General features: G+C 39.7%; 2 protein-coding genes across 2 annotated transcripts; both read left to right on the top strand.

The window, feature by feature from the left end:
• The first annotated feature begins 847 nt into the window (after positions 1–847).
• LOC140267590 (uncharacterized) lies at positions 848–8,297 on the top strand. Its single transcript, XM_072362902.1, has 12 exons — positions 848–866; positions 990–1,033; positions 1,138–1,190; positions 1,276–2,011; positions 2,179–2,228; positions 2,349–2,709; positions 2,761–2,946; positions 3,512–3,570; positions 3,844–4,570; positions 4,851–4,903; positions 5,039–8,203; positions 8,286–8,297. Exons 2-12 carry the CDS (start codon positions 1,030–1,032, stop codon positions 8,295–8,297), a joined length of 5,406 nt encoding a protein of 1,801 aa, XP_072219003.1. The 5' UTR covers positions 848–866; positions 990–1,029.
• A 133-nt stretch (positions 8,298–8,430) lies between these two features.
• knl1 (kinetochore scaffold 1) lies at positions 8,431–15,050 on the top strand. The gene is made up of 17 exons (XM_072362592.1): positions 8,431–8,866; positions 9,271–9,379; positions 9,475–9,533; positions 9,614–9,712; positions 9,816–9,931; positions 10,145–10,235; positions 10,480–10,596; positions 10,682–10,769; positions 10,922–10,984; positions 11,119–11,158; positions 11,281–11,385; positions 11,461–11,561; positions 11,824–11,889; positions 12,058–12,167; positions 12,375–12,496; positions 12,816–12,941; positions 14,682–15,050. Exons 1-17 carry the CDS (start codon positions 8,465–8,467, stop codon positions 14,776–14,778), a joined length of 1,911 nt encoding a protein of 636 aa, XP_072218693.1. The 5' UTR covers positions 8,431–8,464; the 3' UTR covers positions 14,779–15,050.
• Positions 15,051–20,285: the final 5,235 nt, after the last annotated feature.

The following is a 20,285-nucleotide window of genomic DNA, read 5'->3' as shown; positions in this document are numbered from 1 at the left end:
TATATATATGAGGTGGGTGATCAGTTGAGATCTGCCAGATTTCTTTTGATTGGACACGTTGGCGTGTTATCACAAAATATTGTGCCCAAGTTTAAATTATTTGAACTCCAGTACAGAGTGTGCGGACAGCACGCCAGATCTTGCACAGTGCCTAGTTTAGCGCAACACAGATTCCTTCTTGTGTACACATAAATGGCTTTGGAAGCAGAGCACAGCACCGACCGCATCCTATGTGGAAGCCCTTTAACTGCATTTTATATTGATGGTAAAATAATCGTACAAATGAAATGCTATTATAGTGACAAATTCACACATTTCACACAAATTCACTGATTATATACAGAGACAAAATGCACTGTTGGATAACATTTATTTTGAAAAATAAATGACCACATTTCCTTAAAAACTGTAACCGACAATATATTCCTAATTGGCTATATTCATCTCTATGAGAATAAAACAATAATATAAACAATGTATATGGTCAAATAGTTTATCTTTATTTTTATTTATTTTTATTTTCACTAAGGTGGAAAGTGCCAAAGCAGTGGAAAAAAGGAATTCAAGGAGAGTCAGTTTTGCCCCTGCCAACGATGTTCTTCTGTTTGCCAAGTGAGTCATCAGGACAAAAATCAGGCTTGATTTTTACATGCTGTGATTCTAACCTTACTGGTTGTTTTCTTTTTTTATTTACTTGATTAGGGACGCCAAAAATGTCTCCCCTACCCGAAGTCCTCTGCAAGAGTTAATGACAGCAAGTACGTAATATCATAGTAAGCATATAGATGTAATTTGTTTGGGTTTTTTTTTTATTTAAAGTGACTGTAAAATTGTTTTTCTGCAGCAGCAGCAACAACACAGACAAGGTAAGATTATATTTTCTTTATAGCTATGCTTATTTAACTGCATTTTAGTTTCATAAGATTTACACTTACCAAACAAGTCAAATCCATCTGATTCAATCTTAATACTCTGTTTCCTTACAAAAGGGTTCAGTTAGCGGTCACTGAAGATGGGGGTCAGCAAATCATGGGTAGGATTTTGTTTCATTCTTCTTCTTTTTTTGTTTTTCTGAACAGCAAATGTTAACATGATCTGTTATGGTGTAAATCATGGCTACTAAATCTTCAAATTTAGGTATAGAAAACCTGTTGAGTGCTCCTCTACATATTTCTCAACAAAGAGACATGGTAAGTTTATTTTGTCACTGGTTTTTATTAGTTTTCTGAGTTGATATTTACCATTCAATGACACGACTTAACCAAACTTTTTTAGATCAACGTTGACAGTGGGAATGACGGGGAGAAAACGGTGATGTTTTCCTCAGAGGATGCACTCATGGACATGACCCACAGTCACACCATAAACATCGGCAGTGATGCAGAGTTACTTGGAGATACATCCCAAAACTGTGACTTTTTACTCGCAGGCAGAGAACGAAGAGTGGCTGTAGATGATGGATCCACAGACATGTCCCTGAGTCATATTGGAAACATGACGAGTGGGTCAGTATCACTATCGACAGGAAGAAACGCAGATTTAAGTAGAGTAGAGAAGAAAAACGTATCAGCAAAAGTACCTTGTTTGGATCCTGGATTTGAAAACTTCCTTGCAAGTATCTCCAAACCAAGCAGCTCCAGCAGCAATGCTGTAATCACCAAGATGACACCTTTTGCTGGTACTTGGTCTGAAGACACAAACGTCTCCCTTGGCCTGAATAAAACGCATAAGGATGATGTGGACAAAGAAAATCAGGTTCCAAAGTCACTTAATACCACCAAGAAGATTGGAGGATCATTTAATGGAAGTGCATTCTGTCCACAAGATGATGTGAGCATGGATATTACTGAAGCTCAGACAGGCCGTATTCTGGGAATGATTGATGATGATCCCTTTCAGTGTCTTTTTCCAACTCAAGACATGTATGGCCACTCTGACAAAAGAGCATCACAGATGACGGAAATTAAACGACAGCCAAGCAGTGAAGCTTTGGGATCAGCTGATCCAAAAGGTATGAAAACCTTTACTTTGAAATAGTTTCAGTATAGTTACGCACGTTTTGACTGACTCCGCTGCAGGTAAACATCAAGGTCAGATTATTAGTGATGATGAGTACTATTGTGTCATGATTTCTCTCAACTTTTCAAATTGTTTTTATTTCTCATTTTCCACGTTCAGGGAGGAAATCCTTGTTAAACCCTCTTCTGCACACTCATCAAACACCTATTGTGAGTTTCAGAATGATTTTGCGTGAATTTTGAAAAGTACAACATGTTTAAAAACATGTTCGGTTTTCAGAATCAGTGATCATGACAGTATGCGTTAACTTGGTGTCTTTTGTTTCGCAGATCAGCTCCAATCCAAAAGAATGCAAAGAGAAAACCATAATGTTCACTGCAGGCGATGAGTTCATGGACATGACTCAGAGCCACACAGTGCGCATCGCCAGTGGTTCATTAGCTCCAACGCAAAGATTGGATCCAGGATTTAATGAATTTCTTGTGAGTCTTTCCAAACCGAGTGAGACCAGTGGAAATCCTAAGAGCCACAGAAGTCACACTGCCCCACCCTCTAAACAAGGCATGAACACTGTTGGCTCTGTGTCACAGAATAAAACGCCAAGGGCCGGTGCTGGCAAAGAAAACTGGTCACTAAATACGAGCAGGAGCAGTGGCGAACCACTTAGTGCAGGCATAATCGGTCCCAAAGGTGACGTAAGCATGGATATGACAGACGTTCAAACAGGCCTCATTTTGGGAGGTGATGTGAGCGTGAACATCACAGAAGCTCAAACGGGACGCATCAGAGTCCTCACTGAGTCGGATGATCCTTTTCAGTTTCTCGTTCCCTCACAAGACTTGCACCCTCTATGTGAAAGTCAGAAGACATCAGAAGTGACTTCAGGACAGCAGAACAGCAAAGGATTCAGATCATCTACCCATAAAGGTATGGAACCTACAAACTACAGTTTATTTAGACTCAAGCGAACCAAAGAGCAATAAGAGTGATAACAACTAAGTAACGACAGTAAAACCAAAAAGGAATGATACAACACTGACACTAGTTAATGTGGATTATACATGTTGTTGGGTTTTTTTTTTTTAAAAAAGACCAAAAATAACATTAAAGTTGGAGGTGTTCAGTCTTTATAATTATATTTTACATAAAACATTTACCTGTATTGACACTAAAAACAAAAATAGCTTAAATTTCCTGAATCCTGAGTTGATGTTTTCAGATGTTTTGTTTTGCTTGACTGTCAGTTGATAATGGGTTCATTTTCACATAAATCCAACAACACTTAATCTATATTTTTGAGTGGCAGGAGCCATTGGGCAGTTTTTTAACTGAAAAAAAACCTCAGCTTCTGTGTATATCCTGTTGATCAACTTGTCAACAATCTGTTACATTACAGATTTTTTACACTTAAATAAACATGTCTTAAATTCAATTCCTTGTCAACTGTTCACACAGTTAACCTGAATTTTAAATGAATGTTTCTCTTCTCCAGATGTAGTTATGGAAACTTCATTAAAACCATCTTTTAAGACACCACTGAAAAGACAACAGGTGAGATTGAACAATAGACTGCTTTAATTTTCTCATCAATACTTTCCTATAGATTAATTGATGAATAATGTACTTTAATGTTGAGTATTCAAAAAGGTTATCGTCATATATTTGGTCAGTATTGGACATTTATTCTATTTATAGTTGCGCTGAAATTGTTAAATGTTTTGATAATTAATTAATTACGTCAATATTGGATCTAAATGTATTGTCAATAGTAGAACTTGCTCTCGTTGGACACTCGCAATGATTGGCCACCTCCTTTTTCCACAGGAAAAACTTGCTACTGAGGATGACTACAGAGAGAAAACAGTGAAGTTTTCTGCTGATGATGCCTGTGTGGATGTGACACGAAGTCACACTATAAATATTGCCACTGATCTCAAAACGCAGTTGACACGAAATGGGAACTTTTCGCCCACACGCGGAGAGAAAACTGTGATGTTCACTGTAGACGGTGCTGCAATGGATATTACCCAGTGCCTCACTGTGAACATTGCCAGTAATTTGATGTCAGATTCAGTCAATTCTGTGAGGAAACAAGAAGGTGAGACCTGCGGTCCGCCTTCATCCACACACAGTTTGGACCCAGGATATAATAACCTTTTGACAAGTTTGTCAAAACCAAGTGACTATGGTGTTAATCCTGAGATTACAAGAATGGCACCGACACCTGCACAATCCTCTAATGAGCACACAGTCTGTCCTGAAAATGACATAAGCATGGATATGACTGAAGCTCAGACAGGATGCATTCTGGGAGGCGATATAAGCATGGATATGACTGAAGCTCAGACAGGCTGCATTCTGGGAGGCGATATAAGCATGGATATGACAGAGGTTCAGACAGGCCGCATTGTAGAAACTCCAGGTACAGATGATCCTCTGCAGTGTCTTTTACCCCCAGAAGGCATGTACCAACAAAGTGGTAAACTGAAAAAGACAGAGATGACTTCATATCAGCAGAGCAGTGAAGACCTTGGGTCATCTAACTCTCAAGGTACAGAAACGTCAATCCACAGATTTTATGACTCGGCTGGTGGCCAAATACTTCAGAACAATACCCAGAACATCTCTGAATGAGTAGATTTGAACACAAAATTTTTAATTTGATATGAAATGCAAAGTAATACTTTGAAAATGTGCTCTTCAATGCATCTTATTATGAAGTTGCAAAAAACAGCTTACTGTGATGATTGGTTAAAGATTGAAATTCTACTCAGAAAGCTGCTTTGTGTAGGTTTGAATTGTTTCTAAGACATTTCTCCATCTCTGTTTAGTTGTAGGGAACTTGTTGAAGAGTTCTTTAAAGACGACGCTGCAAACACATCAGGTAAGATTAAGCATTGGCTTTCTCTGATCCTCCTTTCTCAAAAGATAAAAGTAGCAAATACTTCCTTTTATTTGATTATATTTTCATGAATCATTTCAGTGAAAAGTTTGTTTTCTTCTTGCGTGTCATCCTCAGATTCAGTTTGATGCTGAAGATGACTGCAGAGATAAAACAGTGAGGTTTGCTTCTGATGATGCCTGTATGGAGGTTACACAAAGTCTCACTGCAAACATTGTCAGTAATTTACCACTGCAGTCGTACCAAAATGCAGACTTACCAGCAAATGGCGAGAAAACAGTGAGGTTTGCTGCAAAAGCTGCAGCCATGGATGTCACAAGAAGCCACACTGTAAACATAGCCACTGAGTTAGATGTGCTGTCACACCAAAATGTGGACCTCTTACCTGCCAGTGGAGAGAAGACCGTGAGGTTTAGTGCCAATGATGCAGCCATGGATGTCACAAGAAGCCACACTGTAAACATAGCCACTGAGTTAGATGTGCTGTCACACCAAAATGTGGACCTCTTACCTGCCAGTGGAGAGAAGACAGTGAGGTTTAGTGCCAATGATGCAGCCATGGATGTCACAAGAAGCCACACTGTAAACATAGCCACTGAGTTAGATGTGCTGTCACACCAAAATGTGGACCTCTTACCTGCCAGTGGAGAGAAGACAGTGAGGTTTAGTGCCAATGATGCAGCCATGGATGTCACAAGAAGCCACACTGATCTGAATATGCTTTCACACCAAAATTTGGCCTTTTTAGCTGCGAACGAAGAGAAAACCGTGAGGTTCACTGCAAAAGCTGCAGCAATGGATGTGACACAAAGTCACACTGTAAACATTGCTACTGATTTAAATATGCTGTCACACCAAAATGTGAACCTCTTACCTGCCAATGGAGAGAAAACAGTTAGGTTTATGGAAAATGCTGATGGCATGGACGTGACAAGAAGTCACACTGTAGATATTGCCACCAATTTTGAATCTGCATTAAACCAGAATGTGGACTTATTACCTGCTAACTCCGAGAAAACTGGGAGGTTCACTGCAAATAACACACCCAGGGATGTGACACAAAATCACTCTGTAAGCAATCCCACCAACTTTGGACTAAAATCAAATCACCAAAATGTAGACTTTGTACCTACATGTGGAGAGAAAACTGTGAGGTTCACTACAAATGATGCTGCTATGGATATGACCCAGAGCCTCACCGTTAACATTGCCAGTACCTCCATGTCAGATTCATTTTTATCACACCAAAGTGCCGCACCCATTCATGAAAATATCAGTTCTGTTAGTGTGAGGAAGACTGACAGTGACACCTGTGTTCCGCATTCAAAAAGATCTTCATCAGCACATGGTTTAGATCCAGAATTTAAAAACTTGCTGTCTGAATCAGGTGGTCCCTGGGCCATTTCTAAAGCAGATGCTGCTGACACACCGTTCCTACCAGAATCTCCAGCATCGAACGACTCTCTGGTTCAGCTTGAAACGAAGGAACCTGACACAAATACTGAATATGAAGCTCCAGGATTGGTTTCAGCTGTCAAGGAGAAGCCAGTAAATGAAATGATGACTGACTGTCCAGAAATCAGTGCAAGTATGGACATGACTGAGGTTCAAACAGGGTGCATTTTGGGACAAACGTGCACAGATGAGCCCCCTGAAGGGTTTTCTTCAACACAGGACCCAAGTTCTGACCATTTCAGGAGAACCAAGTTGACTTCTCAGAACACTGAGGCACTGGGATCGTCCAGCCCAGATGATGCAGAAATCCATAATCCTCCATGTTCTCTTGACTCAAATGAAACGGAGACCATGAAAGAACATGAACCAAGAACTACAGCTTGTCCTTTGACGCAGACGATGGAAAGTTCACCAAATGCCGTGGACCAAGGTGTCGATGCCACGCGTTCACGAACATCCAGACGAATGAGTTTAGCTGATCTCCAGTCAAAGGTCAGACGTTTGAGCAGCATGGTGAATACAGCTCCAGATGCTATGGCCATGGATAGCTGCACAGCACCTTTGCCTCCATCAGACCACATAGCCACTGAGTTAGATATGCTGTCCAATCAGAATCTTTATCTCTTACCTCTCAGCGGAGAGAAGACCGTGAGGTTCACTGTAAAAGCTGCAGCAATGGATGTGACACAAAGTCACACTGTAAACATTGCTACTGATTTAAATATGCTGTCACACCAAAATGTGAACCTCTTACCTGCCAATGGAGAGAAAACAGTTAGGTTTACGGAAAATGCTGATGGCATGGACGTGACAAGAAGTCACACTGTAGATATTGCCACCAATTTTGAATCTGCATTAAACCAGAATGTGGACTTATTACCTGCTAACTCCGAGAAAACTGGGAGGTTCACTGCAAATAACACACCCAGGGATGTGACACAAAATCACTCTGTAAGCAATCCCACCAACTTTGGACTAAAATCAAATCAGCAAAATGTAGACTTTGTACCTACATGTGGAGAGAAAACTGTGAGGTTCACTACAAATGATGCTGCTATGGATATGACCCAGAGCCTCACCGTTAACATTGCCAGTACCTCCATGTCAGATTCATTTTTATCACACCAAAGTGCCGCACCCATTCATGAAAATATCAGTTCTGTTAGTGTGAGGAAGACTGACAGTGACACCTGTGTTCCGCATTCAAAAAGATCTTCATCAGCACATGGTTTAGATCCAGAATTTAAAAACTTGCTGTCTGAATCAGGTGGTCCCTGGGCCATTTCTAAAGCAGATGCTGCTGACACACCGTTCCTACCAGAATCTCCAGCATCGAACGACTCTCTGGTTCAGCTTGAAACGAAGGAACCTGACACAAATACTGAATATGAAGCTCCAGGATTGGTTTCAGCTGTCAAGGAGAAGCCAGTAAATGAAATGATGACTGACTGTCCAGAAATCAGTGCAAGTATGGACATGACTGAGGTTCAAACAGGGTGCATTTTGGGACAAACGTGCACAGATGAGCCCCCTGAAGGGTTTTCTTCAACACAGGACCCAAGTTCTGACCATTTCAGGAGAACCAAGTTGACTTCTCAGAACACTGAGGCACTGAGATCGTCCAGCCCAGATGATGCAGAAATCCATAATCCTCCACGTTCTCTTGACTCAAATGAAACGGAGACCATGAAAGAACATGAACCAAGAACTACAGCTTGTCCTTTGACGCAGACGATGGAAAGTTCACCAAATGCCGTGGACCAAGGTGTCGATGCCACGCGTTCACGAACATCCAGACGAATGAGTTTAGCTGATCTCCAGTCAAAGGTCAGACGTTTGAGCCACATGGTGAATACAGCTCCAGATGCTATGGCCATGGATAGCTGCACAGCACCTTTGCCTCCATCAGACCACGACCTGAATGATAATTCAAAAGATGAACCCACATCCCAACCTGAAGCTGAGCCAGAGCTCGAAATGGGTTTGGTAAATACACAAGATAACACACAAGCTCAAGTTATTACACAAGCTGAGCAACTGTCTGCTATAACTCCTGTGACTCCTTTCAACTTGAAAACCAAACAGCTCATGTCGAGACTATCTGTGGGAGGCTTTAAGGCAAAACTTCCTCAGAGAAGCAACATTGAGGATTCAAAGAGGGTGGCTTCTGTGGGAGAAACTACGAGGACCGTTACTGTCAGTGTAACCAGTCAGCTGAATAACTTTGAAGATGATGTCAGTGATATTTATGATGAAGAGCTGTGCAGCTATGAAGATGTGTCAGAAACGCTGGACACCAGGAGTCCTGCTAAAATCTCTGAAAAGGAGAGTCCTTCCCAGGAGTTCAACATGTTTGAGCCTTTAGAGGAAGATGTTTATCAAGACGATTGCATCGGCTCCGTCCACAGACAAAAGAGACCTCTGCCAGCAGATGGCGACAGTAAGGAGGACGAGAAGAGACTCAAAGCATCCACAGAGTTTGTTGAGCAGGTAGGTTCATTTTGAAGAGCATTTTCATCAGTGTTTACTCCCTGTTTAGTGGATATGTGTCAGGGTTTCAGTTCCAAAATAATGCAAAGTCAAAGCCACTTCCTTGTTAACTTGTCTTGGTATACTGGATAAAACCGGATTAATAGATTTATTTCACTTAAGTAATTGTATTTTTAAGTTTTCATTAAGTTTGAACCAATTAAATCTGATATTTCCTGCTTTGTTGTTTCAGATAAACCCTTAAAAAACAGAATCAGTTATGTTCACATTAGGTTTTATTAGAGATTTTGGATAAATTGTGGCGTGTCACTCATGGTCATTTAAGATTGAATGAATGAAGAAATGTACTGTACTATGTTGTTTTTTAAGAGATACACCTTTCTTTGCTTTTATTTCTCCCCCAGGCACTTCAGTGTGACGGTAGCATGGCTCCAGCTCATATCACCACACAGACCATGGAATCCTCCAGCTACAGTCACTCAGCCAGCAGATGTGAAGCTGCTTATGAGTCAAGTGAGTTGTTTTGATTTGAAATGGATGGCTATGATTTAGATCCTGTAAAGCTCATACCTGTTAATCATCTTTGATTTATTTTTTCTTTATTCCAGCTATTAAACACAGCCTGTTTGAATCCCAGCTTGAGGATTATACCAGTGATGCTCAGAAAGTATGTTTGTTTTCACATACATTTTGAAACCTCATTTTTCCTGCATCTCATATGTAACTCCGCTCAATGGTTGATTACAGAAACTCGAAGATGGCACAATAACAGTTTTAGAGTTCTTCAAACTCTTCAACATAGATTTTGTCATCCATAATCCTCGGCAAAGTGTTGTTCCTGGCAGAGTGAGTTAATCTCCATTTGAATATAGAAGATGCATCAGTCTGTACAGGAAAAACAGCCAAATATACAGCTGTAATGTTTTCTTTTGTTTGTTTGTTCTTGAAGCTTTTATCAGACACAGACGGCACACCGATGGATTTATTGAAAGACCGGCATATAAGCCGCCCTAAACAGCTGGTCTATGAGGCGGACATCCAGACCCTCACAGAGAAGGTGGAAGGGTATGTAAACTTCAAACCTTTGTTTTTATTTTCATGAGAAGAGTTTGTGTCTTCAATTTCCTGTGGCCTCTTGTAACCTGAATGCCTCTTAAAGACTCAGAAATACAAGTGACAGACAGAGTTGAAGTTGGAAATTGCACATTACAGTTGTTCTGTGAACTTGGCGGTACGATTAAGGGTTAAAAAGTAGGTTTGTTTTTGTTCTCTGTCCAGATTGAAGGTTCGAATGCGGGATCTCGACAAACATCTTAAGGCTGTTAATAGACCTTTGTGGGAAGAGATGAGGTACTCGTCAGAGAAAGAGGTATTAAAAGACCACTCAGTTTACTTCTAAAACTACAATGTCAGTGTTTCTTGTGACATTCACGATGTCCGATGGGCTAATATTACTTATTGATCGCAACACAACAACTCACTTTTTTAAAGAACTTGCATTTGGACATTTTTAGATTTAGTCTGCACCTTTTGTTGTTTGTGTGTGAAACACACAGTAATGAATTTAGCTTAGGATCACTTTTCACCTTCAGCATGTTTGTTTAAACCAACAGATTAAATCTTTTGGAGCTAAACTGAAGGAAAGAAACAACTTCTTTAGGAAAACAAGCAAAGTTCAGAGTCATGAAATGAAGGAGGTCCTCTACTCAAATGTTGTGCGGGCTAACCTGGTAAGACCTTTGCTTTGAGTATTGAACTTTAACATTGGGCTTTGTTTCCAATCTGAAACGTAATTCCGATTTTATTTTGTTTCAGGAGGAGCAGCAGAAGTTGAGAGGAACAGTAGAGGAGGCAGATGTGATGATAAAAAGTCTGGATGACTGCGTTGCTGAATTAGAAGCAGGTGTGGCTACAGTTGAGAAGTGGCCATTTCATCCAGTTTTGTGGATTTTTCTTGATGAACTGAAATTGTCAGAAGCACTACAGCAGGTCAAAGCACAGCTGAGTAGATGAGTTCTAACAGCTTTACTTGTTGTTTTTCCCTCTTTCATTTAGAACTGGCTGCAGTTGAGGAAAAAGACTCTGAAGACAAACCAAGTCTGAAATCACTGCAGGAAGGTAACTAGTGATACAGCTGGTTTAAAATTGTTTTATTTATTTGATTGGTATTATTATTACTTTGTTTTTGTCTGTTTTCACTTGACTTGAACAGAATAAGTTATTGTACTTTGTTTTTTGTTTGTTCTCAACAGGAATGAAGAAAGTCACTGAAACTTTGGCAGATAACGACAGGTGAGTTGAGATTATCAAGTAGGCTGTCATTTTAATTTTAATAGCAATGTTTTATTTTTGCCTGTAGTTATGAAGGAAAATCACTAGATGTATAAAGAATGACTTTTTGTTTCTTATTTTAGACAAATAACTGAACTGGAGATGCAGAAAAAGCAGAATTCCAGTAAACTCAACAGACTGAAGGCTGAGACGAGGAACCTGGAGAGCCACATGGATATGCTCGATACGTCAGTTTCTGAATTCATCAGGTTTTTGTAACATTTCTGATAAGTGGAATCCTAATTGTATGCTTTTTACATTAGGTTGAACGAATGGAAGCTCAGAGAGAAGAAGGACAACTGCACAATCTACACTTTTCTCCATGAGACCATGTTCCTGCAGTTGGCGTACGAAAAGTCCACCGGTAGGATTTTTCTGTTGCCTCATACGGTCTGATGGTTAAAACATCTGAGTAATTGATCTCTTTGGGCCCGTTATCAAGGCCACACTATGCTTACAGCCACACTTCAGTCACCGATGTCACTTCCTGCTTTTTAGTCCGTAGGCTCGTTCTCCAACGCTTTTATCTTCATTTGAAACATTCTAGCTACAGTTTGTTCACACTTCTGGTGATTTGTTCACTTTAAGGTCACTCTAATATCCTAAAATGTTTTCTACTTTTTAAGGGAATGATGCAGACGGTGGATTGGAGCAGAAAATAACAAACATTGCCTTCAAATTAGAACTCGACGGTGAGAGAATAAAACCAAGGAGTTAATGTTGCTCTGATCAAAGTGAATATGTTGCTTTTGTATTGGTTCAAATGCATCTCTGCATCACCTGTGCTTGTTATTTCCCTGGCTAAATAGACATTTTTTGTGAAGAAGATTTTGTAAAAAGAAAATGTGTTTTCTTACCAGATGAGAAGTCACAGTTCCATGCCCACCTCGTTCACAAACTGGTCTCCCAGTATATTCAGGGAGAATCAGCCTGGGTGGAGAAATACCCAACAAGGAGGCATGTTCCCAAGGTAGGTGTGAACAAAGATGAGTTTCAGCCAGCTTTTATCATGACAAAAACACTGGCTGATGCCCCACCAGTGGGAGACAGCAGGATAGATGAAAGTGACTAATGGTGTTCTATTAGACATCAATGAGACAGACGACAAATAACTAAAAAACTTTGTGGGAATGTAAATGGAGTTGTCAGCCAAAGTGTTGTCTGCTGTTTCGTTCAGCTGCTTCATGACGTCAGCTTGGTGGTGAGTCGTTGTCGTCTGCTGGGAGAGGAGCTGCGTCTGCTGAAAATGTGGGGAGGCCTAAGGCTCGATATACTCCACATCAGCTGCATGGACACTCGGTAAGGACTCTGCTCCACAGAAGATGATTCATATTTCCCTCCTGTATCAAATATCCATGCAAATGTTTATGAGTCACCAACCTGCTGCACTCATTTCTCACTTCAGCTGTGATTTATGTTGAATGTTTGATGTTTCCACTTTCAAACGTCAGCAGTGACATTATGACTATAATGTAGATCCATGTGAACAACAACATTGACATTTTGTCCTAATAAATATAGATTAAGACTCACATCTAAATGTGTGTGTGGGTCATCGTGCAATTTTAAACCAGCAGAAAGTTTACATTGTGTGTGATATCTTGTTTTCTTCTTCCAGGGTGCACATCGTCTTCAGCAGTCTCAAGAAATGTTCCAAGTTTGAGGTGGTGTTCTCCGTCAGTTTGGCAAACCAACTCTGCGGTCTTTCCGTTGAAAGCTTCAACAACATCATCGGAAGCACAACGTAAGTAGGAGTCAAATGTAAATCAGCAGCTCAAAAGAGAGTGAGCTTGTACTCTCCAAGCATTCAATAATGTTAAAGCTGCATTATATACAGTGATGCTGAAGAGTTCTCTGTATTTCTGAAGAAACTTGACCTAATACAGCATCAGGTTACGTCCAAATAGATCAACTCAGTCCAAGATAAAAACAAAACGTTACACAGAATGAAAGATAAACACAACCCAGTGAAATAAATAAGATTTAGAAAAACGATTAGAATTGGTCATTCATTTATGGTTGAAAATGATCCAATATCAGTATGTATTGGTGTCAGTGTATGCTCGGCCCCTTAATGCAGTAATGACTGCAATTTCCAAATGTTTCCAGTTACTGTCGATCAGCCTGGACAGCTTCAACTCTGGGATATCAGTAGATTTCCCTATATGAGCCTTTTAACTGAATTAAAGACAGGATTTTAACAAGGCCATTCCAAAACATTAACTTTATCCAGCCCCTCTTTGTTAGAACAACCTGTGTGCTTAGGACAGATTCAGCTGATCCCACCTTTTAAAATGTGCCGTTATTACTCCAAATTCATTGTTTCATCAGTGCTGGAGAGTCCTCCAACAGCTCCGAACTATCGCACTATGTTTTATAAATGGAGTAGAGTTCTTATACTGGAGTGTGTTTTCCATTCTCCAAACAAAATTCTTCTCATTTAACTTCTGAACACTACGAGTTCTGTTTCAGTCAGAATTTTCATGGACAGATGCTGAATCTGTAAGTGAAACAGTCACTGATTGAAAACTCCAGACTCAGAGAGCTTCACATACTTCTGCCCCTCACAGATAAGTGATGTGGAATCCACTAATACTGTCAATTCCGGACTATAGAGCGCACTTGAATATAAGCAACGCCTTCTAATTTTAAAAAGAAAAACCATTTTGTACTACTATAGGCCGCACCGGATTATAAACTGCGGGTGTCCACATTGTAATATGAGATATTTACACGGAAAGATGTTACACGTGAGGATGTTTAAACTTTTAATTAGATGCGTTTGGTAACTTAAACAACAGTGCCTGGTTTGAACTTAAATACCTATCGGTAACGCACAAATACGTGGCGTAAATGCTTCTTTTCCCTAACAGTGCTTGTAACACGACTGGCAAAAAAAAAAAAGACAGTAGCCTACCAGAAAAAGTAATTGTTCGCCTTCTTCATCTTCCTCCTGCGCACTAAAACCATCAAAGTCATCTACTTTAGTGTCCGAATTGAACAGCCTCAGAACTTCAGTTTCTTCGCTGTCGCTCTCACAATCTCATCTCAGATTGATCGCCTTTAATTTAAAAGCTGCATCATATGCATTTCTTCGTTTGTTTTCCATGTTGAAGGTGAGTACAAATGACCAATTTACAATAATTTAGTGTGAGTGTGTTTGATTTATCGTACAATTTCATTGGACCACTGTGAACTATTAGTTAATTTTATTGGTCTAATGTTACGAGGCAAAATGTTTTTGGCGGTATGAAAAAAAAAGAAAAAGAAAAAAACATATCAGCTGCACCGTATTATAAGCCGCGGTGCTCAAAGCCTGGGAAAAAAGTAGCAGCTTATAGTCCGGAATTTACTGTAGTAGTATAACATTTTGTAGTAATATAGACAGATGTAAAGTGTTAACAAACAAGCAGCACTGCAGCATCTTTTAAAGCCAGATGAAACAAGACAAAGTGTTACATTCAATCTTTTAATTTATTGGCAGGATCCAACAGATTGAAGAAATCGTGGCAACATTCACTCCAGCCAAGAACCTCTTGACCAAGATCGTCAAAAAGATTCACAATACTCTGCTCTGTTGAGATCAGGAATACGACCACCGTCACATTTTCCATCTGTAATCAAACTCTGCTGTACAGTTTGGGTGTTTAAAAACGTTGAATTCTATTCCCGGGGCTGAAAAAAAACGATCAAAAGAAAATTTGTGTACAGTTTCCACTCGGTTCTCTTTTTCCGTAATGTTGTAAAATAACTGATTGTTTTTCCTTGTGTGTCCTTTTAATGCATCCATTAGTTTAATGTACAAAAACATCCTACTGTTAGAAAAAGGAGTAAAACTGGTGTTTTCAACATAGGCCGCTTAAATAAGTTAGGCTTCAACATTAGTTTATATAAAAAATTCTGAGTCCAGATGTCTCAAACAGCTATGAGGAATTTGTTCCTGTTATTGAAATGAGTAAAAGAGGAGTACTTTTCTTCCAGATAAGAATTTGATTTGAGTTTTATTTGTTTCAGTGATCATGATTATTTTAGCTCAGAGTTGCCTTTCGGTGCTACTTCCACAGATGGTGGAAATGGATTGTCATCTTATAGCAGCTTAATGAACCACTGAGCATTCAGCATGTAAATATCTTTTATTTTGTTCCTTCTGGAACCGCCATAAACACATGTTCTCTTTAAAAATGTACAACAATAGCTGTGTACTGTTGCATTTTAGAAGCAGGAGTTGTAAAATAAATATACATGTTTTACATTAATATCCCGTGTGTTTGTCTGCCACTTCTCACAGAACATTTGTTGGTTTATGTCACTCTCTCTCTCCGTAACTTGTTTTAGCATGTTTCAGTCATCAGAAACAATTAGCAGAATGTGAAATGAGGTTTTCTGATGCACTTGCTGTACTGTGATTAAGCTTTAGAGGGCGCTATGGGTCTATGAAATATAATGCAAAAGCCATCGTCTTTCCTGGGGAAAAAAATGAATTTCTGCCATAGTGATTTGCTAATATTATTCTTAAAGTGGGGAAATTATAAAGTGTTAATATAGATTAGTAGTAGACAGTGAGCTATAACCCATAAGTAAGGGGAACCCATAAGTAAGTGGAAGAATGAAGAGCTTGAATGTATGTGTTCACGTCAACAAATGTGAACTATATTATACTGATTTGAATCCATCAGATGGGAAAATTAGACTTAAAGGTCATGGAGCAACATTGTAATTTAGCGCTATATAAATAAAATTGATTTGAATTGAATTGAAATTGAATTTCATAGCAATATCGTATAGTTGCTGCGTTACCAGATCAAACCATCCTGACTTACATTTAGAATCAGTTAAAGGCTAAATGAGGAGTAGAAGACGTGAGCTTGATCTTGCAGCTGTCCTCAGCCCAAAATGGTCAAGCAGTGACTGACGTGGACAGTGTCCAGAGTTCATCTGAAAGGTCAAACGACCAGAGACGAGCCTCCAAGAGGACGGAGGGAGTGGGCACTGACAGTCCACTCCCTGAGCTGCAACGTCAAGGGTCAGAGTGGACTTTCCAAACCGTCACCCTCGAGTGAGCCATCAGGGAGACAAGTTCCACCCTCCTGCCCCCAGGAACAATGGCTGCTGTCAAACTAAATGGAGGACAGCAGCGTATGGGTCTCCTGACCTCCCAAGGGTCAACTCTATTTGATTTTAATCGATCAGTGGAAGTTATTTGTTATTCATTTAAGAGCCCGAGTGATTATTTTATTAGATTATCATACAACAGTGCAAATAGGAGCAAGGATTTTCAACTAACTCAAGTTTAATCCATTTTAAGGGATTGTCGAATTTTCTGTTTGTGATTGTATCTGTTTTTTTCCTCCATGTCAAATAACAGCAGAAATTAGCTCGAGTCGCTGCTCATATATACTCCATCAGCAAAATAAGGTTTTATCCCAATGTTTATGATAGAGTTAGATTTTAGAACTGTTTTAAGGGAATAACTCTTAAACATAAGATAGGTGATCCAGTACAGGGTGGGTCAGGGCAGCGGAGCGGTGGACTGTTGAGAACTGCTGCAGCTTAGCATCAACAAAAAAAAAAAAAGGAGCTCAAGGTGGAACTCATAAGATCCAGGACAGCTACTGCTTTTCTTTCCATCGTGGGTAGATGGTGGAATGTGTACAGAGATAAAAAAAAAAAACCTTGAAGCTATCGGAATAAAACTGAAAAAGCAGGTAGGACCAGAAACTGCTGCTTTTAGGATGAGGGCCCCTAACCGGCACCATGCTTCAGATGTATTATGAGTCTGAATGCCAGTTCAGTCCTGGATGTAGATGTAGACATGTGACAGTGAGGAGGAGCGTGTCAATTCAAATGTTGTTAAAGATAAAAGCTTCACTTTATGGCACAAGACATTCTTCATTCTTCAATTTTTCAGTTTGAATTATTTAAATTCACTGGGATATTTCTGTGCTTGCCTTTCATCAGGCAAACACAGGGAAACGTGGTTGTCATCTAGAATTCATGGCAAACTATTAGATAGTTGATCCTATTTTTCTTAAAGCCACAAATGTCAACCTCATAGTGCTGCTAATAACAGTCAGGACATTACAAAAGTCTGCATCTATGTCTTTAAATCCTTAAATCCGAACTAAAACACATGAGAGGATTTTACGAGGGTTCAACACTTCAGCAATTGGGGATGTTTTTGCTTCGCTCAAAGGACAGCATCATATGAGAGGTCTGGTGAGATATATGTATTTTTTTCTGCCTCACAGACAAATTAAACATTTTATTGCATTTTGGATTTAATTAGGTATCAACTCATTGTCACCAAAACAAAAGCCTAATGCTGTCAAGTGGAACATTTGGCCTCTAGCAACCCGGTTGAAATCTGTTTATCCTGAGATCCAGGAGCAGTATTTCACCCGAGTAACCTCATCAGTGTCCTCTGCTGACAACAGAAAGAAGAAAGAATTGGGGTAATATAATTTGTTTGGGATGATGGAAGACTGCTTTACAGATTCATTCATTTTCAGGTATGAGTGCAGCCGTCCAGGTAGAGCTTTATTCCAGGTAGACGGACATGAGAAGCGTGTGCATTTTATTGTGCATAAATCTACCTGTAAAGACAATTCTGACCATTGGAACAGAAATATCAGCTGTGACAGTTATACGTGTTCAGGTGGGTTGATGTAAAACTTGAACATGACAGCTACTGTCTATGTTCATTCACATTTAAATGCTGGAAACAGTGAAATATTCTCTGAAACTTGATGATGTCTCCTTCTTTTTTCAAATTACAGAAAAAAATCTTGACCCCTACATTGAGAAGATCTCGCTTTGTTACTCGATCAGCATAAAGTGTTTCTGAGATGACGACCGTTATGAGATGATGCAACATTTCTGTCCTAATGGCAGTGGTTTATTTCAGGCCACCAAGCAGATGAGATCTTTGGCTCTGAGTGCTTTATGAATATTAAGCAAGTTTTAAGAAATTATTCATCCCCTCCACTGCAATTGAAATTGAATGATTTTGCTGATGACTGTAATATACAAGCTAACACCATAAAGTAAGGTGGCTGAATTTAATAGGCGTCACCCTCAGGTTACAACTCAAAGTATTGGCCAAATAAAAAGACTCTTAATTTCTAATGATCCAGTGTTGACAGTGTTGTGCCGAATATGCTGTTGTTGAAAGAGGTCTCCATTACTAGCATTTTAGTGCTGGTCTGTGCCAAAATACAGATTCATAGAATAAGTGCTGATTACTCATCTCCTTCACATAGCTTTAATCAATACTAATACTAAGCAACCAACAGCAACTATGGTGTTGGTTGCTGGTATTTAAATCTTGATCATAGATTCCTGGGTGTAATAACTGTAAATCTAAATCCTGACTCTGATGGAGTCACACATATTTCTGTGTAATATACAAATTAATGTGATGTAATTCTGTTGGGTCCCAGTTCTGGAGCCAGTGTTCTCTGCATTGCTTGGTTTTATGATTGATTGTCATATGAGAGCTGACAGTTTCAAGATTCTCTTCCACCCAACACAAGGGGTTTACATGCATACAACCAATACCTGATAAATGTGACTAGTCAATACGGCTTGGACCAATAAATGACTACAAGGGGAAACCAGAAAGCTGTCTGTACCAAAATCTTGCTCCTTGTAAAACAATATAGATAAAGTTGCAGTAAAACTGCAGCCATCACTGTCGCTGCACTTACAGGGCACCAACACATCCAGAGTTTAGTCATTCACCTCAGCTGTCCTCTTCCTCTAACCTTGTATCCAAATGTATTTATTGAACAACTCATCCACGTTTCGTACATGATTTAATTATCTGCTGCTGGAGTCCAGCTGTGACAGCTTTACTCCCAACAAAGATAGCACAGTTTTGAAATTTGCCGGATAGAGAAAGCACATAATACTGTCAACTAGAGGAGCAGTCTCAAATTTAGAGGAATAGTACCATAACTGGAGTTGAGGAATTGCCTTGTGGGTTTTCACTGCTATTAACAATATTCATTGCACTCGAAAGGTCTTACCGTGTTGGACTTTATATTCAAGTGTGCTAAAAGAAAGGCAGGGACTCTGATACCACAATCATCCACTCCTGACACATCCATTTCATTTTCAGTTTTACATTTTTAAGAGAGTATAAATATGTAACATATCCAACATTTTTAGGACATACACAAAAGAAAACTTAATCAATCAAAATACATTTCTGCACTTAAACAAATGTGGCCAATAAGAAGAATATGACTGATTTCTGTACATTTGATAAGACTGTGTCATTATTTCTTCACTATTTTACTTTAAAGGTTAGAAATACCTTTGAAATAAAGTACCAGCACAAAGGATCCCACATAAACTGTGACTGTGTGTGTCGAAACAGAGGTGTGTGAGGCCTTGTCTACACAGTTGTCGTGTCATGCTCCTGTGTCCATCAGCAACCCCCACCCAACATTTCCCACTCGCAGTCATCCTACTCTATACTGTAGGCCGTCTGTGGAGCTTAGGTTATATTGTTAGGGAGCATTAGAGAGCATCTTAATTGGTCCTTCCAGGCAGGTAATTAGCTCTGATGGCATGTGCTCCCACGGTGATGCGAATGACAGGGGGGCATGACCACGTTCTGCCCCTCACCCTAATCACCAATACACAAGGAAGGACTATGTGACCCACGGAGCTGCCACATTCTCCAGTCATTCTTAGTACAAGACAATGGGTCTGGCTGGTTAAAATAGGCTCCCTCTTAGCAGGGGGCACGGAGGAGCAGCAGCTGTCCCATAGTATCAAGCTTCAGTGATCAGAGCAGCCACAGAGACCATCCAGTCCAGAGTTTTATTTAACTTCTGTGGGGACACATTACATCTCATTAGCAGGAAAGTACCAAAGAGTTATTAACATACCCCCCGTCCCCCGAATCTCTGTGCTGCTGTGCAGAGAGAACGTAACATAGTTTGTTGATGAAATTATAATGAAAAACTCTGAGATATTCTAAATACTTTTGGAATAAAGACAGTAGATTAAACGTTTTGCATATGTGAATTTTTGCAATTTTTTATTTTTTTTTTTATCTTTTATTGCAATTGTGTGAACA

The sequence above is a fragment of the Leuresthes tenuis genome, unplaced genomic scaffold (assembly GCF_036924035.1).
Source record: "Leuresthes tenuis unplaced genomic scaffold, fLeuTen1.0.hap1 SCAF_13, whole genome shotgun sequence".
In the NCBI taxonomy this organism is placed as follows: Eukaryota; Metazoa; Chordata; class Actinopteri; order Atheriniformes; family Atherinopsidae; genus Leuresthes; species Leuresthes tenuis.
The sequence above is the reverse complement of the archived record's forward strand: the minus strand, read 5'-3'. Positions and strand labels throughout refer to the sequence as shown.

Bases quoted from the DNA above. Each gene is read 5' to 3' on its own strand.
- LOC140267590 (XM_072362902.1), top strand. The intron at 2,012-2,178 runs GTATGAAAACCT...TTCCACGTTCAG, and splicing joins GGGATCAGCTGATCCAAAAG to GGAGGAAATCCTTGTTAAAC. The intron at 2,947-3,511 runs GTATGGAACCTA...TCTCTTCTCCAG, and splicing joins CAGATCATCTACCCATAAAG to ATGTAGTTATGGAAACTTCA.
- knl1 (XM_072362592.1), top strand. From the start codon at position 8,465: ATGTCGAGACTATCTGTGGGAGGCTTTAAGGCAAAACTTCCTCAGAGA. The intron at 9,380-9,474 runs GTGAGTTGTTTT...TCTTTATTCCAG, and splicing joins TGAAGCTGCTTATGAGTCAA to CTATTAAACACAGCCTGTTT. The intron at 12,942-14,681 runs GTAAGTAGGAGT...ATTTATTGGCAG, and splicing joins AACATCATCGGAAGCACAAC to GATCCAACAGATTGAAGAAA.